At 39.5% G+C, this 21,856-nt stretch overlaps 1 protein-coding gene across 4 annotated transcripts in view; it reads right to left on the reverse strand.

Annotated features, from left to right (window-relative positions):
• The window catches only part of STK4 (serine/threonine kinase 4), a 47,598-nt gene that overhangs the window by 23,839 nt on the left and 1,903 nt on the right, over positions 1-21,856 (reverse strand). For all 4 annotated transcript variants that reach the window (XM_042800933.1, XM_042800936.1, XM_042800935.1 and 1 more), the window contains exons 2-9: positions 20,894-20,974; positions 19,880-20,008; positions 17,842-17,956; positions 17,135-17,299; positions 16,565-16,732; positions 15,818-15,955; positions 15,080-15,208; positions 12,032-12,218 (exon numbers count right to left, since the gene is read on the reverse strand). In XM_042800933.1, the coding sequence (XP_042656867.1) occupies positions 12,032-12,218; positions 15,080-15,208; positions 15,818-15,955; positions 16,565-16,732; positions 17,135-17,299; positions 17,842-17,956; positions 19,880-20,008; positions 20,894-20,974 (1,112 nt within the window). The remainder of the gene's footprint in view (positions 1-12,031; positions 12,219-15,079; positions 15,209-15,817; positions 15,956-16,564; positions 16,733-17,134; positions 17,300-17,841; positions 17,957-19,879; positions 20,009-20,893; positions 20,975-21,856) is intronic.

The raw sequence follows: 21,856 nt of genomic DNA on the forward strand, positions 1-21,856 counted from the left end.
AAAGGATATAGCCAAGAGCACAAAAAGCTTTAGCACAACTAGATTTACATTATTCTCATTTGTCTAAATTACTCTTTAGAACAAGCAGGAGTTAAAAGAAAAGGAAGAATGCTGCTGATACATTAAAAGCAACAAGCTAGTAAAACTACATCCTCATAGGGTGCCCAGATACGTGGGGTAGTTGGTGGTATTAGGGATACGAGCACTTGTGTGTCCCTTCTTCCTTTAGCCATTGCAACATCTGAGTCCCTCCTCATGTGATTTAAGTACCATTACATACAAATAAATCTAGCAATCCATTCAGCAAATAGGTTTCTATCACTGAAGGAAGAAACACAGGGTGACAAGTTTCCAGATGAAAGCAGATCCCCAGTGCTGTTTGGAGAGAGGAGGAGGGCTCCATGAACAGAAGGCAGCTTCAGCTGCAGGGTGACAACAGAGCAATAGGGAGGGAAGTGATGAAAGGTGAGAGGACAAAAATATGGATTCCTAGTACAGACAGCGTAAAAGCCAATACAGGAAGAGAACACAAAATTTAACTTCAGAGCAACTCAAGGTGGAAAGACTTTCAGTATCTCCAAAGGAAGGTTTCTTTACTAGTGCAACTGGTACAGCATCAGATGCTGTCCAGACTACTCAACACTTAGAACTGGACTGTCCTGTGAGTTACAGTACCCCCAATATCTTATAAAGAGTCTCAATTTAAATGAAGAGGCAGGTTTGCACAGCAAGCATGCTTTAACAGTGCTGCACCACAAGACCAGGACAGTTGCAAACTCAGCTAAAGACTACTCACAGCTTAATGCCAGTGTGCTGCTCTTTATGATAAAATGCTCCATAAAAACCTGTGAGCATAATGGAAGTAAGCACTGTAACAATACCTAGTAAAATGTTTTTGCTCTGATAAAATATCATTCTCTAGGTACTGGAGTAGATTACTCACAGTTGAAACATACATTTTAAGCAATACAAAGACCATCATGTTCAGAAAGCAGGATTAGGACTCGAGTTAACAGAAAATGGCATCAGAATAGCCTGATTCTGGACTGTGGAATTAAATTCACTGTTGAATGCCATACATTTGAAAGAAATAAAATCTGTCAGGCAGACAATCAACCCACAGTTTAGAGCTTCATATAAGCACACAGGGGATGGAACCATCCTTTGATGGACTTGTAGGGTCTGCATAATGTAGACTCTCCTACAAGGACAGCAGGCAGGCTATCACAAGACAGTCCTGACTAAGGACATTCAGCTGTGCTTTCCTCTTGAAAAAATATTAGCTACTCTGGAAACCCATTAAGATTTAATCACCTAATATTATTCTTGCACATAAAATCGCCATCCAGTGATCCAGAACTTCCCTGGCAGACTCTGATCCTCAGACAAGCGTATGAACTCCTCAGTCAGCTATGAGATACTTTAGGAAGTTATTTGACTACAGATATGTTAAATACAGAACAAATTTCCGCAAAGTATGAGAAATCTTGGCAGGATATTTGGGTTGTAATACTGAGAGAAGCGTAGTTCTACATAGCCTGAAATGTCATGATGCACTTTGAAAAAGCACTGCATTTTACTGCCTCTCCAGGGTCAGCTAAAAGCTCAAGCATGAACTGAAATGCTTATACTTTTGCACTATAACAAATGGAGCAAAGACAAATTATTCTACCCCTGGCAATAGTTCCCCTTTTTAACAAAAAAACAAAACAAAACAAAACAACCAAAAAACAAACCAACTCATCGTACAGATTTAGATCAAGGAGGACATCTTCAGACAGACAGGCTGCACGAAGGTCAATCGGGAAACACGTCTGCAATGTGGACGACAGATTTGCTGTTGGGAATAATTACTGAAATACAACAGTAATCCAATTACCGCTAAGCGATAAAACATTTATTTAGAATTAAGTAAATACACCCCTCCTATTCTGCTGCAGTCCAGCCTGTTTGAAGCAGGAGGTAAAGTGTTATGGCCAGTTGTGTCAATATTTGACATCAACAAATTTTGTAGAAATAGAGGAATTCATAACTACCTCAGCTAATCTATACACAGGGTACTGACAGGTAGCCTAGGTCTCAGTAATTCAGGCTTCCTAGGGGAAAAAAAAGAAAATATAAATCAAGCTGGTACTCTATGTTTTCAAATCAATTGTTTGCAGCACAGGAGACTTTGAAAGCAAGTGTTTCACTCCAGTGACACTGGCTTATTCAGTTCTTTTCCATTTATTTTTTTTTAATTAAAAAAGACTGTTTGCTCATACCAGAGCTTAATTCAAAGTGTCACTTAAAATAACCATGCTCATTTCTCCACATCTTGCATTTTACCAAGAATTGCAATATTTGTAAACAACTAGTTACATCTACTGAGCAACAACCTACTGTAGCGTCACTGAATTATTGAAAGGCATATCCAAACCCAAGCTTTATTTAATAAAACTTCTGTTTTCATGCAGAAATTAAAGAAGGAAGCACATGGTAGTGGTGGTGGTAGTTTATAATCCTGAAGAGTATGACTAGATTTTCAGCCCCACCAAGAGCTGGGGGGCTGCAGCAGAAGGCTGCCAGGACACCAGAGGGGTCTCTGCCATGCTGAGAGGGCGGGAGGGAAGGGGGGGCTGAGCCTGAGGAGAGCAGGAGGGACTCAAGCTGCGGCCTCCCACCCCAGCAGGCCCCCCAGAGCCCCACTCTCCCCAGAGAAAGGATGAGAGGAACGGTCTGAACTGCAGCCAGGGCAGCTTGGCTGAACGTAAGGAAGTTTTCACAACAGGTATGGTTGTGCAACGGAGCAGGGCCGACCGACTGTGCAAGGCACTGAGCAACCGGATCTGACACCGCGCTTGGTCCCAGCCATGGCACAGGGAAGGGGACTGCTGACCCCACAGCGAGCCCTGACAAGCCAAGCTCTTCTGTGACTCACACTCCTCACACCCACTGTCAGACACCTCTAACTTTGCAGTCACCTTAGGCCTTTCAAATGCATGCAATGTTTAGGTACTGATTTTAGTACATTTCTACACATCAACATGTCATACCATCTTTATTTAGCGTTGGTTTATTTTTTGTTTAAACTGATTAAAATAGAGATTGCTAACTGACAAAGAAAAAATGGAAAGAAGTAAAATATAAAATGAAAAATAGCTGAAATACAGATCTAAGATGCCTGAAATTTTAGTTGCTGCTATGATCTCAGCAGGGGTATGCAGCAAGACCGACATAAATGCTCCTGGAGACAGAAAGACATTACACTAAATCAATTATCATCCCAGCATGACAGGATTTCTTTTTGTCAATCTTGGCACTTAACAGAAGTGTCATCTTTCGAAAGATGATCTGCTATTAATTCAACATAAGAATCGCTCCACTATATCTTTAAGATTTTGATATCAGGCAGCTGAAGACAAAAATCGATCACTGCTATTTGCAGAAGCAGATGCTGCTGAAAGATGACACCGCACTAAATGTGTCTGTGCCAAAAAGCATTTAACTTCCTAGTTTTATAGGGTTAGACTAAAATATGAACATTTGACAGAAAGTGAGATCACAACTGTGGCAGAGAAGTGCCTTTTATGAGAAGGTCACCCTGTGGTGACAAGAAAGGTTTCACCATGCATTTATTTTAGAACCTAAAGAGTTGCTTATAAGGATGAGCCACGAGAGCTCCCTGGAGCCATTAACGGTCTGCCATTTACGTACGCAGTCATCTTTTAGGAGCTGAATTAATTACACAAATGGAACACCACAGCTCTGCTGGAGCCAGTCCAGCTGACTGCAGAATTTGCAGGTTTGGGCTAGCTGTACAGAGCCACAGGCACTGCGAGGATCACTCATCGTGCAGCCTGCTGTGCAGTGAAGAGCAGAAGCCTTCCATGGAAAACTCACAAGTGCTGCCAGGTATAAAGTCAAGTTCAGAAAAGTACAAGAATATCAGTATTGTTGTACGTGAGAACAGGAAGAGATGTGCAATTGGTGGGTCCAAAGGTAAAGAATGATGTAAATTGTGAACAAATATCCCCTTAGAGTTTGATTTTTAAAGAAGAACCAAGCTTACTACCCATTTCAGTAACAGTGGTACCCTTTCAGCACCACAAAGCAAAGTCCGACCACACGTGGTACTGTGCAAGCTGGGACAGTCCTTACCCAAAGCACAAACAGCCCAGACAAGCCAGAAGACAACTGACAGATAGAGGCAAGGCACTGCAAGAAGCCAGCGAGGCAACATCAGTAACAGCCAGTGGCCTTGGCATACTGGATCCCCTCCTGTCGGGCTACAGCAAGGTCAAGTTTCAAGGAAAATCTTAAACAACAATGTGCTCCCTCCCAAAAAAATGTCATCTGTCTGAATACTTGAGGGAATTGAAGAGGTCAGTCTTAGTGGCTGATTGCAGCATACAGATCTCCTTACATCAAGCAAAAGATGACATGAAGGTGTAGAGAGCCTTCAAGCCATTTTTATTTCCCTACGATGCTGCAGAGAAAGTAGAATGATAAAAGAAGAAACAGCACAGTCAATTAAACCAGCAAGAGATTTACTTTTTTTTTTTTCCAGCAGTAAAGAATATCTGTGAAACCAGATCATTCAGTATCATCTAGTTCCAGAAATCAAAGCACTTATTTTGTTATTTTGTCAAATTAGCTCCCACAATTGAAAATTTTCAGAAGCTCATGAGCTTCAAAGGATGCCTTCAAAAGGAAAGTGGGATTTACAAAGTCCTTCTAGCTATCTGAACAAGCTTGATAAGTAATTAAACTAGAATTGCTGCTGTTCTCCAAAATCTATCTTCTCTACTCAAACTTGACAGCAGAAGAATCCTTGTTTTATTATTATTTCCTCTTGAAAGAGATTGCTATTAACTATGTAGGGTGAATATTCTAGAGTCAAAGCTTGTCATGAGAGAGTAAGATAACCTCAGGAAACATTTTGTGTGCTCTTTACTCAAGTCCGTTTATACAGTTAATACCTAAAATACCTATTCTTGAAGCCATGGTGAGATATTTCCTCCCTTATATCACAAAAACTGAAGCTAGAGTTGTGACTGGAAACAGACAGGAGATCATGCTACAAATTATTCTACAAAAAAGGTAATGTAAATCTACAATTATGAAGTGATCAATTACTACATTGGCAATATCAAACTAAAACGTGATAACTTGGTACACTCCTTTCGTCCAGACTGCAGGAAGCTGCAGTCTTTAGGACAACTGGCCTCAGCTCTGAAGAATACTTGTTTTTATGAGAATGAGGTGTCAGGAGCAAAAACCCAAAAAATTTCTAAAGTTGACTTGTGCTAGGAAGTATCATGAACTCCCTGCACAAAGCTCAAGAATTTGCACCTCTGTGAGCAGGAGCTCAAAACAACCCTGCAGAGATGCAGTGAAGAACACTCATAGTAACTTTAAAGAAAGCAGTTCACTGCTTTTAGTCAGATATAACGCCAAAAAGGATCCCCTGGGACAAGCAGCACAGTCTTTTGCTATCATATACAAGATTATATAGTCCCTTTCACAGAGGGATCAAGTTCTACTGTAAAACAATTGGTTTGCTTTGCCCTTGCTGTTGACAGGCTTGCTGTTCTCCTGGAGTTATAAACCCTCTCATTTCCAGTCTGAAGTTTATGGGCAGACAGTGTATATGCACTTGTTCTTGAGCAAGCCTTAGTTCTTTGGCATTCAATCCATTATCCTCTACAGCATTCACCTTCCCTCCTTTCCTAATTTTTTTTTTAAAGGAGTTCTCATATCCAATGTCATCTTTCATTTCAGTGGTCTAAATAGGCACAGATCTTTCACTGACTTCTCACATAACAGGCTTAGTCCCCAGTAGTCTCAGTAAGCTTCTGTCTGCTTTAGACTGAATTATGTAACTTTAAGACTGACAGTGCACACGTATTTAAGATGCACAAAACAGTGCCTGATGATTATGTGCAAGCAGCACTTCATTAATATTAAATTTCAAATGGAATTGCAGTTTATTTGCTTCAGGCTATTTCTTAGAGATCACAGATGAACTTTAGCAGCTGGACAGCATAACTTGTACAGTATGAACAGGACTGAGTCATTTTATGCAGCAGAGCAGGGAGATGCCAATTTATTCAACCAGAGCAAAAAGTGCTTCATCATTAATGAATTCATCCCATGGCAACACAAGCTGAGATTTCCTCACATTAAAAGCAGATCACATAACACTTCATATCTACTGACGCTTCCCATAATTATGGCCTATCTAAAACTAAATCGAAGCAGAACATACCTGACAGGTCCTGCTATTAAGAAGGAGTTTCTAAATGACCGTAAAAATCAATGCTAGGTATCCTAACTAATCTCTTTTAATGAATGTAAGACATCAAAGTCATCTAAGGAGAAGAGTACCAAAACTCATCCAAAGCTGTGGTGCGTATAATTGAGGACTCTTTCTGAAAGAGGAGGAAATCCTCACAGTAATGAAAGCTGTTTAAGACCAGGATACCTCCTTTTTGATCTCTTTTAAATAAAAACTCAGAAAAGATTATAAATATAACAGCTTTCTTCCTCCATCACAAATTTTCAGTGGACACCTATGTCTTTCACCTCATTACCTTAAATTGCTAATTTAGTCCAGCAGCTACAGTACACGACACAGGCAGCAAGGTGTGAAGGTGCATCAGGAAAAAAGTGAAGATTTCATATCTGCATCATCTGGATCAGGTTCCAATGAACACTAATAAGCAACAACCTCATCAACAGGGATGCAGTCTTCAGGTCCAGCACACTGTGGGCAACAGCTGCAGCTCCCCCAGTGGCATATAACCTGCTAAGGGGAAAGCTTTCTCCAGGGTTTATTTTGATCCAATAGGAAGTGAATTTATTCTTAGAAGAAATAGATAGGTTACAGTTTGCCTGTACGTGCGTATGGGACAGATATACTAAGTGACTTACTATTACTCTGTCTTTTGGTTGAGTCTCCCAAAATGCGCTGCCTCCTGTATGCTATGCAGGACTCTTAGTCATACTTCCCATCTTCAAGACAATGCTTCAGTCCAGAAAAAAAAATTCCCCCTACTTTCTATCCCCCACCATCACAAATGCAGGAGTATTTAATAATGAAGTGTTAGGAACAGGAAAAATAGCTGTGTTAAACATACAACTCTTCCTTCAATTTCAGTGTCTCTGAAAATACAAATATTAACAGATTATTAAAGCTTTCTCAAATATTCAGGAAAAACAAAGGTGGACAAGCATCCAACTTAGATCCCGGACTTAACTTTTCTTCATGCTTTGGTCTGCACTGAACCACTATTTCAATTGCTAGCACAAAAAACTGTGCTGGCCACTATTTATGTCAAGTTTGCCAGCAAGGCTGCTAATAGGATAAAAGTTAGAAAGTAACACAGCTAGAAGACATATCTGTGAAGATTTGTATTCTCCACACCTCAAGTGGCACTACAATGCTTCTTAACTTTCGAAAAGAATTTCATCCGTGTAGGCGTTTCTATAAACAGTGTTTTACTTAAATGCATAATGCTAAGATGTTTTATGGTCCAATTTATTTTAAAAACAGAACTGTACCACTGGACATTAATAACACTAAGTAGTGGGAAGCTGCTATGAAGAGCTATTATCTACAGAGAAAACCAGAAGCAAAACACAGCCAGTATTTTTGATGTACACATGATGTAAATCATGATAAGATGTGGAGCTATTCTCAACACCACCTGCCTCAGCTATTTGGATAACATGCATCTGTGCTTATTTGGACAACTGCTGGTATTACACCACCTATAGCTACCTCAGCTACATACCACTAATACTTTATTCAATTATAATACTAATGCAATCACATAAACCTTCTGCCATAAATATTAATTCTGCTGTTCATGTTACAGCTTTTACAGTCATTGCTTTATGAGAAAAATCACAGGTTAATTAGTGGGGAAAACTTTCCCCAGTCTTGGCAGCAACACCTCTCTGGTTTAGGTTTAAGTGTTACCCACTGGATGTCTCACAGTCACCAAGACTAACAAGCTTACTCTGAATCATTTTTCTTAGAGGAAATTGCCAAGTTTGCATCTTAGCTCATTTAATTTGCTAATGAAACCCAATCTCCCCTCAAAAGGGGAAGTATCTTTTTAAAAGCACACAATCATGCTTAGCAGCATGAACATGGTAAAAGCATAACAAAACCCAAACCACTCTAGAACCACTCAAGCCTAGAATATTTTATTTTCAACTTTCACAAACTATTAAGAACTTTTACCTGCACATTACTTTATCAAGGTAGATGCAACAGTGTTGTTAGAACTTCTGGTCTACCACTGCACCAAACACTCTACTGAATGGGCGCTGCATTAACAAAAACCCCACAGCCCCAATTCTTCCACCATCTCCAGATCCCTCATTCATCTCGACCCAAAAACCAGATAGCTCATCTCACACCACTGTCAGCAGTTCTACATTCTCCAGTGTCATTTCATGTGGTGCTTAAACAAGCAAGAGGCACTTTAACACAGAAAATAAGGCAGTTTATAGTACTAGACAAACTAGATCCTATTTCACTTGGATCTGATCATATTGCAGTGTCCAAGGAAGGCAATATGTTTATCTGCTTTATTATAAAATTATGTTCCACTCTACGTTGAAGAGACAAACTCATGCCAAGTTTCCACTATCTAAAGACCTACAGGAAATAAAGCAGAAAAGGCAAAAAAGAGTAAAAAATGCTTCACTGTTTACTAGCACTCTATATTCTCTCATAGAAAAATTAAACCAATATTATTTCAGACATGTTAACAGTTCAAGTTATTCCAGCTCTCAGGCACAAAGGAAATGTCTTATTACAAATCATTGTTCATCTATAGTTTTTCAGCTACTTTCAAAGTTTTCCTGGAATAGTTTAACTGCAATCCATAAGCAATGTGTTAGCAATCGATTTATAAGTAAAATGTGTCGCAGCGCAATTTAGTATCTGCGGTTTCAGGCAATCACTTGAGTGCTTTCACAATGCGTAACAAATGTCATAGTGACATTTTTAATGCTGCCTGAGTATATGTTGAGTACCCAGAAAAAAAGCCACACAAATGAAAGAATTTAAGCAAACAGAATTATAGCTCAATTGACTACAAAACAAAACTTCCTCTACAATGTAAAATACTGGAATTTAAGAATGCTTTTCCGCTGAGCCTGAAAAGTCATTAATTGATTTATGCAAGAATCACTTTCAAGGCTAATCGGAAGTTGTTTGCTAGAGATTTCTAAGACAATCCCATCTAAAGCATCATATTTCAGTGTCCTATAAGCACTTTTTACATTAAAAAGAAGTAAAACCGAAACAAAAATTGGTGAAGACTCAGATTTCTTTTTTTAAATTAGGAGGAAGGGCTAGAACACAAGCTCAGAAGCCTGCAGTTAAAAAGCCCAAGACACTTAGGGAAGCTAAATGCTTCTACTAATGCCATGCAAGAAAAAGCAGAACTTTTATTATTGACTTAAAACAGGCTTTATTGTGAGTCATAACACAAGCTGCCAAATGAAATATAGACATCTTTAAAAATATGAATCAATGAAGCTTCTTCAAACTCAGTGGTTTCCAAACAGCATTATTACATTTATATTTAAGGTTACAAAAAGAACTTGCTCCAGAGAGTTCTGCAGCAGGCTGATGTGCTTTACAGTTAAATCAATTTAACTGAATGTTATGAAAATATGAATATGGAAATGGCAAGCTGAAAAAAATGGAGCTATAGGCAATTCACATGAAGCGCAAGCTGCTCAAAGACACTGCCATGCAGTGTGTCCAAGAAACAAACACAGTAGCCAGAATTTCAGAATTATGCTATTGGGGAAGCAGGAGAAAAAGGTGTTAAGGAAATGTTAATTTTTAGTCTAGTACAATAATTGTCATTAATATCTTATTTATTGGAATCAACACACAAGTTATTAAAATGCAGCACAACCTGCAGCACGGAGTGGTGAGTGCAGCTGGGCTTCACTAGATACTACTGTGTGAAACCCATCAACATGAAAGCACTATCAGTATCAACCATCACTTGCACCCAGGATCCCAAAATGCTCCCTCCAGGAGGCAGAGCTGCTCAAGCACTTCTGCCGCATACTCAGCTTTGAATCCTGTTACACAGCAGCAGCTGAAGAGCAGAGTGTTTTTAAGAAGCATAATGTCCAAGTGGGGTTTAAAATAAAAACTCGACTTTCTAGTCACAGAGATCTAGAGCTCTTAGAGCTTGTTCTGGGGCTCCCTCTTGAGGTTAAATACTACACTATAGTAAGGACTGATATATATTCATAACTGATTCTACTCAAAATGAGTGTATGTCCCTGCAAAAGCAGTGTTACCAAAGGCATCTCTTCAAACCTCCGTACACTACTTTGTAGAGAGCATTAGATGTTTTTGAGTAACAAGTGCTGCAATCTTAAAAAGATGGTGAGAAGACAAGCACATGTTAAGCCCAGGAAGATAAACTGAAGAGACACTTCACTTCCACGCCACTGGTAGCCAGTGCGGGAGCAGCACAGACAGTAAAACCTCTGTTATTGTGAGCCATGAAATGGAACAGTACACACTTTTGATGGGAAACTAACAGTGTTGTCTACTTGTAAAGAAACTGAAACTTCACTAGGTTTATTTAAGGCTGTTAACACATCCTACTCTTTGGGTGACCTTTCAGCTACCCTAAACATTCATCTCCTTGCTAGAGCTACCTTGTTCCACAAAACCCAATGGCATTACTCCACCATCTTTGGTGCCACAAGCTGCTATGTGGGCTGACACCTCTGTTTTTTAATCTGTTGAATCGGTGTTTGCCAAAGCCTGGAAAACTCTTTAAACATGTTCTACTGAAATTTCACTCTCAAAACCAGTATCTTTCCACAGGCTCTAGAGGGCCCCCACATGGAAGAAGCTTTCAACACAGAAATTCCTGAGAAACGGATTTTTCCAAACTCCTGTTGAGAATTTTTTCTTCTCCCACATTAGCTAAAGGTTCAAAATCGGACAGCCAAGAAAGTCTTTGGAAGCAGTGCAAGAGCCAAAAGAACAAGCCTTGCCTATGATGGCCATATTTTACTACTGGTGAGCTCCCAGTCAGCACTTTCCTAGTCCTTGAACAAACATCCATGCTGGCCAGCTAAGCCATCTATGACCACCTCTGCTTCAGTAATGCTGAGATTACCCAAAATCAGTGGGAACAGATTTCTATGAGAATCCATAATTAAGAAAAAATTCTTTTTTTTTCTAGTCATACTTTTCCAGGGGGTCTCTCCTTGCCATTTCTTTAATCAAAGAAACATTGTTAACCCTTTTCCAGCTCAAGCTATGAGGTCTTCCACAGACTACCAGGGATCAAAATCACATCATTTGAAGTCTTACATCCTATGACAAGGCTTGTAGTTTTAGTAAGCTTTTCTGGTTTAGGGAGGAACAGATTTCAACTTGAATGTCGCAGAACAGCAACACACAGTTTATTCAGTTGTTCTTAGTGAATAAAGTAACACTAAAGAAACACAAAAGACTAGAGATGCTAGCTCCTCCCACTGTGTTCCTTGCTGCGCTTGAAACGTGTAAGATATTTGTAATTTCATTAACTTAGCCATTAATTTGATGCATCAATTCTGAAACGGACTTGCTGTTTTCAGATGCCAGGTTACAGCCAGATCATCTTCTCTAAAGGAACAAATTTTCTGATTAACCCTATGCTACAGTCTCTCCCCTCTGCATTCTGTGAAAAAGACAGACAAAAAAGAACCACCAAAAAACCCCATACTATCTAGAATCAGAACTTATTCAATCAGCACCGAAGCTTGTGCAAATTGTGCACAACTCATCAGCTATAACAAGGGCAAGACTAAAAAGAATGACTTGAAACTTGGACCTAGAAAGGGTCTCTCTACTGCTGGAGGGCACTGACCTACAAGTCTGAGCTCCCTACAACCAAAAGACATCACAGTAAGCAACCAAAAATACCAAAGCAGGATGGGAATACATATCATAGCTCACATTATGTCCTAAGTAATACTCTAGAAGTTTAAGATATTTTCTTACTTTTCATGGTGCCTTCTTCCTCTTCGTCTTCTGTGTTTATGACCATTGTACCCAACTGGGATTCCAAGGTGTCATCGTGTTCTATCATTGTGTTGGCTCCATCACTCATTGTGTTGACAGCTCTTATGGTACCAGTTTCATCTCCGCTTGCCCTCACCATGGTACCTGAATCTGTTTCATCTTCTTCCTGTACAAGGATACCGTAAATACATTTTTATTGATGGTGGTAAAGTCCCATGAAGAATGTCTGTATTCAAGGACACTGGCACTTACTAATTCAGAGATTTTTTACAAATACACGTAGAAGTGACATTTTGGTTTATGCACTTAGTTCTCTCCCTGTCATCTCCAAACAAGTAATGAAAAGTCTTCATACTTTTCTGCCAGCATGATAAATGAGAACAGATGAATAATCAGCAGAAGATTCTCAATGCAAGTTGTATCTCATTTCTGACCTGGTGACTTGTCCATAAGAGTAGATTACAGCACTCAGTCATTAATGTTTCTGTTCATGTTGCCTGTTGATGTTCTGCTCATGTTTTAACAGTTGAAATAAAATTGTTACCTCAAGTGGTACAGTTCACTGAGGAGCCATTACTTATTAGACAGCAACCGGTCTAATTCTGGAGTACATATGGCACACTGAAGAAAAACAATCACCCCCTTTTTTAAGGAGCCTGTCTTTAACATTTAGTTAGTTTTAAATGCTAGAAACTTCAGAAGCACTGAAGAAAAAAGGAACTGAATTTGCAAATCTTTAAAAAGGAATTAAATGAATTACCAAAGTCTAGCCATTTTTTTCAGATTAAAATTATTTCTTATCTTGCCATACGTTAACAGGTACTGATATTATAGAAGTTTGAATTATTGATGTCAAGGCTCAAGAGACCGACTCTGTAGGAAAACACAAGCTCCCGAAACGTATTCTGGTAGGACAACTTCCTGACAGATAGTTACGTTAGCCAGAGATTAGTTTCATTAGGTGGTGTGTGCTTTACTAACTATATATTGTGACTAGCATTTCATGAAAAACAAGGTCAAATTTTCTACCATCTGTCTAGTTTCTTGGAAACGTAGACCAGCTATCCAACTACAACAACAGAAGTCACTTCCAAGGTTTACAGTAGAGTTTCTGGGCATCTCACCTTGGATGAGATGCTCGTGTTTTATTATAAGGATGAAGTTCACAGTTCTTTATGTGTGACCATAGGCTTACTGATCTATATTAGTGCTAGAGGGAGAACACGGGTCTTTCACATCAAGCTGTTATGCTCCATCTCAGTGTCACTGAAAGAAAGAAGTACAGCCCCTCCACATTCTGGTGTTCAATGCATTTTATCTGTTCTGTCAAGGCTGTCTATGTAACTTACTTCCCAACCTCAAAACCAATAGCAAGAGGAGGAGAAAACTACACAAGATGTTAATGGAGGAAAAGTAATTTTATGTGGAGATGAGTGGGTGAGAGAAAGTAACTAATTTGTTAGCTACACATCATTTAACAAAGGACTACAGCAGAAATTTCCACAGCACTTGGGAACACTTTTCTGCTAGCAGACATGGAGTAGAGAAGCTTCAGGGAAACACACACACCAACAGAGACCACTCAGCTCCACTACATAGACACATTCTCTGATCAGTGTGACTCCAGATCAGTCAGAAATGAAGAAGTGAAGGTAGAGACAATACTCTCAGAGTCAACATCATGGCAGCGTGACCAATAAAGTTACTTCCACACTGAATAAATAGGCAGTCCTAAACTGGAAAACTAGATGAACAATGTCTTCAGCATAGATACTGCAGACCATGCTATTCAAGTCTAACCTCTGAAAAGGACTGGCATACAATGCCTTTTGTTGCCCATTTCATTTATTCAGGTTGAAGCAGGCAGACTCAAAAAACAGCTTTCAACATGCTTTCCATATTCACATGCTGTAACCACTGAAACAAGGAGCCCGAGCTTCAATTCACAGCAATCCCCTGAACACTTGCCATGCCCTCACCTCAGGTTTCTGTCGGTTGCTCTTGTGCAGTAGAAAGTTTCTATAAGGGGGGTTCTAAAGCACAACAATAGTAAAACAACACAACATACTTATAGTGCATCACAGATGATATTATTATTTTATACTAGGAGAGCAGTCTAAGATCTGAATCTACAATGAAAAATTCTCATTACTGCATAAATAATATAATACAACTGGGAAAATATATAAAATCTTTTGCTACTTTGTAGACCTATACAACCACAGGTCTCAGCTACACTGTAAGCTAAACAGTGAACCATACATGCTGGCTATCTGTCCTGGTTTCAGCTGGGATAGAGTTAATTTTCTTTGCAGTAGCTGGTGTAGTGCTGTGTTTTGGATTTAGGATGAGAATAACATTGATAACACACTGATGTTTTAAGTGTTGCTAAGCAGTGTTTACACTAAGCCAAGGACTTCTCAGCTTCTCACACCAACTCGCCAGCAAGGGGGCTGGGGAGCACAAGAAGCTGGGAGGGGACACAGGCAGGACAGCTGACCCAAACGGGCCAAAGAGGTATCCCAGACCATACGACATCATGCTCAGTATATAAACTGGGGGGAAAGCTGGCTGGTGGGCTGCTGCTCGAGAAACAGCTGGGCATCAGTCTGTTGGTGCTGAGCAATTGCATTATGCATCACCTGGTTTGTATATTCTAATTCTTTTGTCATTATTATTTTTCCACTTCTTTTCTGTCCTATTAAACTGTCTTTATCTCAACCCACAAATTTTACCCTTTTTTTCTGATTCTCATCCCCGTCCCACTGAGGGGGGAGGGCAGAGAGTGAGCAAGCAGCTGTGTGGTGTTCAGCTGCCTCTTGTGTTAAACCAGAACACTATCCCACTCAAATATAAAGATTAAGCAGGGACCAAGCATCAGGTTAAGCAGTCAAAGTAGAAAACTTGAACTAAGTCAGATTCACAGGCAACTGGACAAAATATTTCAAAAACAAAAACCAAAGCAGCTAAGCCTTATGAAAGGAACAAGAGTTTGGACATTGTACATTGTTGCTATTAAATACTCACTGAATTTTCTTCATCTTCTTGATCTAGTTCACGCTGTTGCGCCTCTTGACGTTTCAGCTTGATATCCATTGCTTCATTAATCAAGTCTCGCAGAATTGACACTCCTTTGGCACTTTTAACAAAGGGATGCTGAGAAGTATTTTAAAAACAAATAAGCACTGCTTCTGAACCAAGATGTAACAGTAAACCACTGTTACTATGGCCTACCTCCAATCAAAATTAAGGTTTAACTCAATACATTACTAAAATAAAAATCCAACACTTCAGTTTGGCACAGGAGGGAGACCTCCCAGCCTCCAAACAAGATCATGCTCCAAAGGCACTACTGCTGAGACCTAGGGCCCATTCCTCTCCCCCAACTCTCCTTCTTTCTTTAGCAGCTTAGCTGCCAAGAACCAATTACACAGATCATCACCATGCCTAGACCATTCTGAGCAATCATTTTCAATAACTTGGCAGTGATGGTGAGAATTTTGAAGTAAAAAAACCAAACAAATCAACCTCCAAAAGCCAAGCAAACAAAAAAACAGCCCAGAGAAGACAAAGAAAGGAAGTTGAACTGGTTCTTAGAGAAGAACTGAAAAGTTGAAGCTGAGTGTAAGATTTTTAAAATGACATATTAAAAAAGTAAGATCTGTAGTGAACAGGAGCAGCAAGAAATGAAACCAACAGACACGCAGCACTGCCTACCCTAGCAAGCCTTCTCTAGAGCTTACGTTCTTGTAAGAAAAGGCAGACCTGCAGAAGCTGTGTTGCAGTGGCACGCTGCTCCGGGCTCTTAACAAGACACTGTTTTACAAAGTCCGTAAAATTGTCTGACCAGAGCTCTGGTTTCCGGAATGTTGGAGGTGGATTGGTAGGAATCATGAAAATTGCCTGAAAGTGGAAGAATATTCCAGATTTCCAGACAAAGTTTAAAGCTTTCCAACAATAGAATATAAATACACACAAACATACACTGGTACTAAAGCAACAGATATTTCAAGTTTGCTGCTTCTGAAGAGTTTGTGCCAGTATCGTACACAAATCTGCTCAGAGGCATCAAGTAGCAAGAAATCACTTTTCTCATTAGGTGCTTACACTTCTGTCTGAGCCATTATGTGCCCCAAAAGGTAAGAATCTGCTGGTTTTAAGTCTTAAAAATTTGTGCTTGCATCAAAAAAAAAAAAAACCAACAAAAAAACCCCACCAAAACAAAAAACCAAACAAAAGCACTTTGGATAATACAGCTGAAAATATGTTTCTTCACACCCAACACAAAGAGCTTCAGCTATGTCTTAACAGAAGAGGATTGTGATTTTCCTTCCCACACAGATTCTCCTCAAACACTTGCTTTTCATTTGATCAAGAGCACAAAGAACTGACAGAAAACAAATCATTTACTCTAAATTAAAAGCAAGATGACATGTTGATATGTTATTCAGCCAGCTATAATAGCACATCATTTTTATACAGTAATACATTTTAAAAGGCCACAGTCCTTACCCTCATAGGATGAATATCTGCATATGGTGGCTTGCCTTCAGCCATTTCTATTGCAGTGATTCCCAGAGACCAGATGTCTGCAACACAATTATACCCAATTTCTTGAATCACTTCTGGAGCCATCCAGAAGGGGGTCCCTATAACTGTGTTCCGCTTTGCCATGGTGTCCTGAGAAGAAAAGTGGGATACAGACAATGGCAATTCTATTAGCCACAAACACTCATTAATGAATTATCATCCAAATTATCTTCCACTTGCATGCACGCACATTATTAGATTCAGCAAGACTGGGATACAAGGACTGCAAAGAGGAATTGAAATGTGCATACAGAAGTTACAAATATCCTGAAGAAAACAGAAAATGCTATTGCAAACCATTACTTAGATATAGCAGCTTCCACAGAGGAAGCTCTGCTATAATGTGTTGCTATTTTAGTATCTCATTATGTTGACATAAAGCGCAAAACAACAGTTTAGAACAATTTCTCAAAGTCTCCACAAGCACAGCACACTCACATGCAGGTTAAAAAGATAAACTGAAGTGTACACAACCATCTTGGGTTTACTCACTGTAAGTTGCCCTGCCACTCCAAAGTCTGCAAGTTTAGCATGTCCCTCTGTATTTAGCAATATATTTCCAGCTTTGATGTCCCTGTGTATTTTCCTCATAAAATGCAGGTACTCTAGTCCTTTCAGTGTTGACTGCACTATTGTAGCAATTTCCTCTTCTGTGAGCTAAAGGAGAGAAAAGCTACTGTCAAGCCATCAACTGCCAAGATGTAACACTCTTGTGTTTCAGTCCGTTTGTCTGAGATTCTCTAATTGCTATTTAATTGCCTTCACTAAAGTTTGCCATACTAATGGGAAATTAGTTAGAAACTTACAGCATTACGTAGTAGAATTAGAATTACAACCAGCATACATATACACACATACCATATTTCACATACCAAAACTCTTTCTCAACTAGTAATTCTTAGCCTGCAACAACTAAAGTAAGGCAAAGTAGAGTCTGTTATTCAGAATCAGTCTGGGTTTTCAGGAAAGTCAACAACCCAAAATCTGCTCCACCAATTATATTATCCATATAGCTGATTACATTGATCGAATTTTGGTTTTCTCATTTTCAGAGGAGCAAAGGACATTCATCTCAAGTTATGGTCAATGGTTGTGTCAGGCATTGAACACCATGAGAATTATGCCCAAACTACTCAGCTTCCTTGAGCTGCTGGACACCCACATCTCCCATTCATACATTCAAAGGAGAAGGGACGTACAGTTTTATTTCGTAATCGAATAATATCAGACACAGATCCAGCGCCGCAGTATTCCATGACTATCCACAGGTCTGTGTTCTTAAAATAGCTGCCGTAATATTTCACCACATGAGGACTATGAAGTGTGAAAAAAGAAGAAAACAAAGGGTCAGATACCAGTAATCAGCATAACTGAATAAGCAAAATACACTGCAGAGTCCTTAAATAAGTTTTAGAAATTCAGAGCTGAAGTGCCATTAAAAGTCTGACCAAAAGCATTCCAAAACAGTATGAACTTGTACAGGGTTACTGCCATCCTGCCAAGCCTCTTCACCACAGCAGCACTCATCTGACCTGCCAGTAAGTCAGTTCAGGGAACTAAACCATCTGAAAATAAATGCTACAGAAATAAGGAGTGCCTAGCCTTCCATCTGATTTAGCTCCCTGAGTGGGGATTACAAGGTCAGTGCTGTGGCAAGCAAGAAGGCAGGACAAGGGAATGAGAAACAGACCATGGCAGTTCCTGGTAAAGCTGCTGCAGAGCATTTGCAACCAAATGTAAACCCTAAATAAGGTCTAAAGTTTGCTGGAAAATAGCTATCATGTACATTAAGAGGAATGTTCCCCCACTACCACATCCACCTACTTGTTCTACAATTTAGTCCAGGATGTATTTTAGGAATCCAGTATGACCTAAGACTACCTATCACAGTCAGCTATTTGGCTGCCCAAGAAGGAAACCACCTAATAAAGCACATTGGTCAGAATAACCATCTGTCCTCTGGAAAAGGTAAAGCAGAAAACTAATAGAAAGACTGTTCCTGATTTTGTGGGAACAGCACTAAGGAACAAAAGTGCAACCAATCTATTCTCTGCTGAATATTTTCTAATGAAAATCTGTAAAACTAGCAAGTCAGTCACACTGTGCAGTGTCCCTTAAAGCTTGCACAGAAAACATGATGGTCCAGTGATTCACTCCCTCTGCTGTTCATAACTGCAAGGTCTGATTTTAGGCCTTACAACAGTAGTATTTAATTTAAGAAAGAGATACCTAGTAATGCTTTCCAAGCTACACAGTAAGATTTTTCACGAACAAATACTTTTCAAGTCACATTTTGTTATCTGCCATGAATCATCTTCATTTAAAGACAGTGAAAGTGAAGAGCAATGGAGTGACTGTGACCATAGTTTTATACTGCTAATGCAATTTATTTTAAATGGTTTTCCACACCTGAACTCTATTAAAGTAGTGTTTATCAAGGCTAAATTTATAATACCTGAAGAAATTAGTATATTTTAAACTTTCAGCCTAGGACACACTTTAAAATGTCTTCCACACCCATGAGCTCTCCATTAGCTAAGATATTACACCACCTCTTCCCTTAAGAAACATGCAAAGACAACCCAGAGAGCCAACCATCAGTCTGCAGAGCTGCCAGCAAGTTATTCTGGGGATGCACAAATCAGCAGTTTGTGCCACGCTAAAACCTGCACAAGCAGAAAGTGGCAGGGAAGGGCAATTCTGCCACCCAAGCAGATGACAGCACGCAGGTTATGCACATGCAAGAGCAGTCATGCATTAGTGGCTCTCATCCACATGCCCCTTAAAAACAAACAAACAACAAACAAAACACCCTCTTCTAACTGTTTTCTATGTCCAGAACAAAACTTGTTTAGAAGTCACTACCTCTTTGGGCATGGGAGCTGCTGTTGGGGCACACAATCAAGTTACCACTGCTCAACAAGTGATGGCGCATGGGGAGAACTGCAGTAACTGCTCACACGCTTGGCTCTTTGCTGGCAGCGAGTGCACGGTTATTCAACTTAGCTTAATGCTCCTGTCGCAAGCTAAATTTTTGTTGTCTTACCTGTGGTTGGATTAACACTACCCAAATGGCCAGTTAACATGACTCAGTTGATACGAGGTAACTTGATCGTACAAGTCCAGCCTTTTAAAAAACATTTAAGGCAACATCATGGCTTTTATTTGATTAAATGCTAGATCACAGACATTACTTTTCTTTGCATACCGATAACGGGTTTTGCAGTATACATTTACCTGTCACATTGCTGCATGATGGATATTTCCTTTATAATCTCTTGCAGGTCAGATTCCACAGGAACTTGTTTAATTGCAACAACTTGACCAGTTTCTTTATGAATGGCCTTGAACACACTGCCATAGGAGCTATGAAACAAAATACTAAATAAACACTGAATACAGTAACATTTTTAAAATGCAAGTGTTATGGTTTTGATTTTTGCAAGTGCAGCCATCATGTAAAAACTAAACTACTCTCCTGCTAAAAATATTTTGCATTTTAATGTGAATAATCAGTCCACTAGCCTCTAGACACTATAATATAACAAATAAGTCACAGCACACTGAGATGGTCAGAAAGGAGCCAATCATCATTACATTGCCCATAGCTTTGGAATGGCCTATTAAACAAATCCAACAAATACAATTCTCTCTTTCTCCAGCATACAGTACCAGCTGAGCATCAGTAAGAACTACAGCTCTGGTCACAGAGGTTTGCTTGTTCTTGTCAGATATTATCTATCTTATTTCCAGCTTCTTTACTTACAGCAGCCAGGCAGATTTCCAACTCAGTTTTTTCAAATTAACTGCTTAAGGCAAACACGCCACTCACCGAGCGTCCCCATGCTGCTCTGCCTGAGCATGTGGCGCAATGTAACAAAAGTTCATTTCCACCACACGAATCTTCCACAAGAGGTACCAAGGATAAACTACAAAACCTCTCAAGTTCCCAGAGAGCCCTATCAACTCCAGACTGGGATTTTTCAATAATGTTTTAACTCCCTACTGCGGCATCATACACTACTGTTTGTATGATTAGGTATCGTACTCTGTTTGGATTAAGATATCGTTCTGTTGGGAAACAAATTATTTTTTCTGTTACGAACCAAACACTGTCACTATGTTAGCACATACCTTTGCAGTAACAGGTCATGACAAAAGTGAAAAATTGGAGACCACCGAACACATACTCATTACATAGACTTGTTCTTAGAGCAATGCACATTGGGCACATCGGAATAAAACACATACCCTTCTCCAAGCTTCTCCAATACATCAAATACTTCTTCAGGTTGTTTGGTTAAACTGTCTTCATCTAACTTCTTCAGTTGTCTGTAGATGTAAGAGTAGAGAATTTATTACATTTAATTTTACAGCAGTTTGGGCTTTGTTGAAACAGAGTAATAAATAGCACCGCTTATATGTATGCAAGGCTTAGCATGAAGTAAATTGATTATGAAGTGAGTTTATTTCACCTGATCAGGAGACCAAATATTATTAGCATCCAATAGCAAAAGAGGACTGGAAATAACAGAATTTAATCAGGCACACAAATCAACAGTTCCCCTTGGTGGAAACACATCTCCAGATCTAAACGTCAGTGGTCAAATCCCAACACAGCACCGCAGAGTCTTGCAGCTATTGAACACATCTGCTGAAGTTCCATATCTTGTATGACAGGATAAGTACAAAGACCATGCAAAAAGGAACATCATCTTCCCTGATGCCTTAGAGTATATGTGGAATACATTTGTTGGGAGGAAGGAGGCAATACTGATCTCACTTGTACATTTTTAACATCAGAAGTTCAGATCTTGACTTTGTGGGCCTGGACACATACGAGGAAATTTCTTATTGGGGAAAAAAAAATAAAAAAGGAAAGGAAACTGGTATCTGACTCTTTTAGGAGTTCATCCCTCTTAAATGCACTGCTATTAAGAGTCAACTGAAATACTTCCTAGAGAGAAAAAAACATGCTATGTACTGTGATCCTTCACTTTGCCTCACTCCCCCCAGTACACCTTCCAAGGAGATGCCATACACAATGCAACAAAGTCAAATGCATTTGTTTCAGTCTACCTCTACCACACCAGAGTGCAGTTTACCAAGTAATCTGAAATAGCCAAGGCCTACATAAAAAAAAAGTTCTCAAAACAAAGTATTTCACTGTTGGACAAGCAGTATCTAATAGCCCACAAACAAGTTTTTGGTTTT

The sequence above is a fragment of the Tyto alba genome, unplaced genomic scaffold (genome assembly GCF_018691265.1).
Source record: "Tyto alba isolate M040663 unplaced genomic scaffold, T.alba_DEE_v4.0 Super-Scaffold_33, whole genome shotgun sequence".
NCBI classification, from domain to species: Eukaryota; Metazoa; Chordata; class Aves; order Strigiformes; family Tytonidae; genus Tyto; species Tyto alba.